We start from the raw sequence: 5,319 nt of genomic DNA, 5'->3' as shown, positions 1-5,319 counted from the left end.
GCTTCTCTTGCGTGCAGTGAGGTAGTTGTGGTGGGCGCGTTAGCGTCCTCGCCTAACTCACTAAGTACTCTGGTTAAGTGTCGTCGCGGGAGCGGTAATCCGGCTCCTCGTGCGCACTTACCAAGTAGGAAGTAGTTTTCAGACTGTTTATATTTAATCGTATTTAAATATAAATACCTTTTTTTACCAATTAAAATGTCATCTCTATAGATAACACTTAATTTGAATTTGCGAGCGTCTCTTTCTAGATACCTCGCGTAACGGATGACGCTAGCCGTCATCACCCGGATGACGCTGGGCGTCATCCTTCCTAATGTGAATGGACCCATGTGCATCACATACACAAAGGCTGGTCACAAATGTGCACCACACCCGAGTGCTGGGTCTAATTTCTATTATTTAGTAATTTGACATCCCCTTAAGTATACCAAGTGTACTTAACGGGGACCGTGTAACATTAGGGCAACTTTATCCCGTTTCAGGGTGTCTTGCCCTCGTTAGAATCCGCTTAAAACGCGCTGTCCTAATAAAACAACGAATTTAACAATGTATATTTCATTACAATGATGAGACGCATGACGCCGGGTTAGCACCATGTCTGGTGAAATTCAGATTTTTGTTTCAGCGACTTGGCTTTAGCGGTACAATTCGCTAGAAAATTATCAAAATCCGCGGGTTACCTAAATTTATCTTTATTACAAGTGCACAACGATGCAAGTACTTGTTGCGGTGCTGAGCTTTATCGACATCGTAGCGCTCACGTTTCTGAACGGCTACTGGGTGCGTCTCGGGTGGTCCTATCTCCTACGAGTTCTTCCCTGCCTCCTTGGCTATTGCTGCTGACCATATATTTTCTGCAGCTAATCACCCTCGACGAGCTGGAGCTGGACCATCTAAACCCGGCCGATGTAGCCAAGCGTCTCAACAAGCTCGTCTGTGCGTTTAATGCGGTCGCAATGTTCAATATGCTTGAAGCAAATGCATTTAAATAATGGTATTTCCTGCAGCAGACCCGGAGGTGATTCTCCACGGTGTCCTCTTGTTTCTGTGCTTGTTAGCTTGGGCTCCTTGGGTGTTCCTCCTTAATATACCGATGGCGTTGTGGCACGCACGGCGGTGAGTACATTGTTTTTTATTTCTAACGCAAGTGCAAGCTCAGCGATAGACGACTCTTCCGAATGTTTCTGCTTGTGACTGCAGCATTATGCGGAATGAGCACATGATGGACCCGACAGAGATTTTGCGCTTTAAAAATTTGCAACAGGCTCGCTTAGAGTCCATTGCAAGAACTGTGTTTTATGGATTGCAGATCGTTTACGGCATGTTTTGGTGCGCAGAGTCTTACTAAGTTGTATTTTGACGCTATCATCTGACCAGATATGTACTGCATTAGGATGGTGTCTGCTATTGTCAACTCGACGAAAAGTCGAAAAAAAGGCAAGCGCGCATAGGTAACGAGAGTGCTACTGGTCTCTAGTTGAAAGCCAAGTAAATGCTTCTAAGTGAGGATAAAAACGATTTGGTACTTACTTGCTCTGCGATGCTGACTGTACCGTGGGCTTTTGCAAATGGCGTTTTGCAAACTATGAATTGACGGAAAATAAAAATCTTGAATTGTGAGGTTTTAGAAAAGGTAACGCAGGCTGTTAACGAATAATTATGAATGCACTTCACATCGTTTAATCTCCTGGGCAAACACGTAGCTGTGCCGCTCAGTTCCCACATTCTCTTTACTATTTTTGTTGGCATTATTTCGGAAGCTCGTACGGAACAACATGCGGTTGTCAACATGCACAATTTGCGCAATTAGGAACCTGCATTATTGTAAAGCAAATCATTTTTTGCTTATTATAGCACGAGAATAAATATGTTTAACATTTGCTTAAGTATGGGTATATGTAGGATTGCCGAGCCATATTTTAGTTTTGCTTTTTCACGATGGTGCTTACTATTAATGATATCCGTGTGTACGAAAATTTCGTGGAGGGTCAATCAGCAGTAGACAAATTTTGCAGAAAGCTTTGGCTATGAGAATACTCGAAGTTACAGCGTGCTCTTTGATCGAAAAAAGTAGAAAGACCAATTGTAACGGGAGTCCGGTTACAAAAATATTAGTTCCTATAAGAAAAATAAAAAAGGTCATTTCCTATGAGGCAAAATAATAAAGAAGTACAAAATTAATATCTTTTATCAATTTTGACTTAATAGTTCCAATACCACCAACTTTGGTAATATTGACACAATAAGGCATTAGTTCTATTGATTGGTTGAACAGAGTTTAAATCGACTCCGCCAATCGTTACAAGACACGATTAGGCGTCGCGCAAGGAGGCCCATTGCATAGTTAGTTATTAATATTCAAAAGCCATTCGATAGAAGATCGTTATGAAATAACTTGTCATATTAATACAGCTGTACTTTCTCTCCATTTTAAAGACTTAGAATTTATCTTTAGTAGCTAAGACTTCTTAGCTGCTTAGAACCTTCCTCTGCACGTCGTGTGCGTGAAGAAGTCGAGGCACTCCACCTTCACTGTAATCAGTGTAGGTTGACTTGTACTGTTATCAGTACAAAGGGTGCCCCGTTACACCTGGTAGCACTTCGTAGTCCGTTCAACGGTCTACGCACGTACCATCCAACATGGACATGTTGGATGAAAAAGGAGAGAGCTTTCAAGCTCCCCAAGAAGGCTATCATGCAATGCGTGAAAGGTTCACCCATTTGCGTGACCTTAAATGGTGAGCGATCGAACGCATCAGTTCGGTCGTAGGCGGGCCAGCCGTCAGCGCCATGTTGTTCGTTCTACAAAGAGACGAGCAACATCCGAAATCATACAACACGAACTCGATGGTCCAAGAAAAAGTAGCATTGCTTCACCAGCAAGGCTCATAACACCCAGCGGTGTTGAGAGAACAGGGCGATCAACAATTAGACAGCAGCATTTACATGCTGCTAACGTTCCGACGCTTCCACGTCGACCCGAAAGCTTAAAGATAGAAATCTCCAAGTTTAAGGCCGTCAAAGGCGACTCCCTTTTAAGATGGTTTGGTATCCTAGACGATGCCATAGAAGCTCGCCGCATCGATGACGATGCGACGAAAGTAAATTTGGCATGTCCAACTGAACTGAACGTGTCAACTTATATTCAAACTTTACGACTCGTTGGTTTTGGGTTGTATGAGGTCTTTGAGACCTGGCTCAGGCAAACGTTTGAGCCGCCACGTGCCAAATTCAAAGCTCCAGCCGAGCTCCTGGATTTGAAGCAGGGCACGCGTGGCCTTCACGCTTACGCACAACATACACGATACCTAGTCAATCATACCGTGAGTCACCCTATTGATGAGCAAACACAGGTATCTATAATCATCAAGGGTCTTGCAGACGGTCCTGTCAATACCCACCCGTTCTTGCTATAATTAAAAACGCTAGACCAAGCGATATCTGTAGCTTAACAGGAGGACTTCAGCCTTAAAAAGGCTTTCGTCCACTCTGAAGCTTATCGTCCTCCGAGACGACAAGAAAAACAGAGGTCCAGAACCCATACATCTCTCGTACGTACAGAGCGTGGAATTTTGGTCTTCAAGGTACAAGAGATTGCAAAAATGCAATCGTCGTCAGAAGACGGGCGACTACGCCTATTAGTGTAGGGCCTTACGCGATCGACCTCCCGCTAGGAACAGCGAAGGAAGCGGATCCGACGCTGCTGCGAAATCGCAGCAACGAGACGAATCGTCAACCTACAGTCGGGGTCAGTAGGTGCGGAGAGCTCTACTGATCCACCAACGTCAAACGAATTTGCACGACTTTTGACGAAAGTTGCTCCACACACACAAACATTGTGTGTACCTACCCCAAAAAAGCAACACCCAAAAAGATACCCAACGCCTGTCTATAAGAAACAGTATGAAAGTCCAAGCTCGACTGGAGAGTCGATCGTAGAGGATCTCGCTGTGGTTGCGCAACCACAACTAGATGTAGTTGGGGGGATAAGAGATTAAGCCCTAATATTCAGCGGAATAAGTCCTCAAAACCTGTTGTCAAAGGTTCCCAGGTACCCTTCGAATTAAGCTTCAAAGAGGAAACTGAGACACTAAATGTCTACGTAAACAACGGGTCAAGTGTAGGCGCTTATACATTTGATCTGATAGCGCCTCCAAAAATTAATTCGGAGATAACTCAATTGCCAACGCTAGAGCTGAAACGGTTCTTGCTTGATCTGCGTAGTGGTAAAGTCATGATGATTTGCGTACTTGTCCCAGATGACAAGAACGTGGCTGATTTTTGGTCGGCAATAGTGTTTTCTGAGAACGAACGAATTATCAGCAGCTCATCGATGGACGAAAGTGCCATCGATGAGTCGACTCGGATTGAACGTCTTACGTCCCAATCCTGCGAGTCTTTGCATTTGAATTCAAAATGGTTTTTACGAATTCGTACCATGCGAGTTCCCTAAGGACAAAAGCACTTGACACGAAATCGACCTGATATCAGGTTCGAGATACTGTGGAATGAAGCAGTGGTTACTGCATCGTGAACAAGTATTAGCGACGACAAATTATTTGCCGATCGCTTAGCAGCGAGCTACGTGAGGGAATCAACCTCTTCACACAGCTCTCTGACCTTTTGAGTGCTTAAAGCAACAGGAGGGTGTCGGATTGTGCATGTGTTCCATAAATTAAATGCTGTAACGGTACCGACTCAAAGGCCGATACATAATTATTGATGGTATGTCAAAGATTACTATCTTTTCGTCTATAGATATGATGGATGGATCTTATCAGATCCTTCCGCGTGAACAAGATATCCCTTTCACAGCAGTTAGCATTCCAAGCAGAATGCTATGGGAGTGGCTAGTTATGCCACAGGGGTTTAGTAATGCCCTTGCAATATTCAAAAGACGTGTAAAACATCTGTTCAAAAAAGTTGCGGGATTTCGCATAGATGCATTTTGAAGTCATCTTCGTTCATAGCATAGCTATGAACGCAAAATTCGGATGTTAAAGTACATCATACCCACGTCCAGAAGGTTAATCCACTTATGCGTAATCATAAGTTGTGTGCAAATCTTAAAAAGTGTATATTCGCTGCAAACGAAATACCACTACTGACACGCTCAAAGAAGCGAATCGTGGGAAGGACTACAGGTGCTATCAAGTGAAAGCGGGCGCTTCTACAGCTTCCTTGAACTACAAGTACACACCTTCAAGCACACCAAGGTAGCGGCTTGACCATCTTCTCTAACGTGCAGCGAGATAGTTGGTGGGCGCCTAAAGCGACCTCACACAACGAACTTGTACCTTATAACAAGCGTCTTCACGA

At 44.0% G+C, this 5,319-nt stretch overlaps 1 protein-coding gene across 1 annotated transcript; it reads left to right on the top strand.

Moving 5' to 3' along the window:
- Positions 1–670: 670 nt before the first annotated feature.
- Positions 671–1,721, top strand: CCR75_004064 (uncharacterized protein). The gene is made up of 5 exons (XM_067962154.1): positions 671–780; positions 861–936; positions 1,011–1,116; positions 1,201–1,329; positions 1,394–1,721. Exons 1-5 carry the CDS (start codon positions 712–714, stop codon positions 1,449–1,451), a joined length of 438 nt encoding a protein of 145 aa, XP_067814973.1. The 5' UTR covers positions 671–711; the 3' UTR covers positions 1,452–1,721.
- Positions 1,722–5,319: the final 3,598 nt, after the last annotated feature.

Source organism: Bremia lactucae, linkage group LG10, assembly GCF_004359215.1.
Source record: "Bremia lactucae strain SF5 linkage group LG10, whole genome shotgun sequence".
In the NCBI taxonomy this organism is placed as follows: Eukaryota; Oomycota; class Peronosporomycetes; order Peronosporales; family Peronosporaceae; genus Bremia; species Bremia lactucae.
The sequence above is the reverse complement of the archived record's forward strand: the minus strand, read 5'-3'. Positions and strand labels throughout refer to the sequence as shown.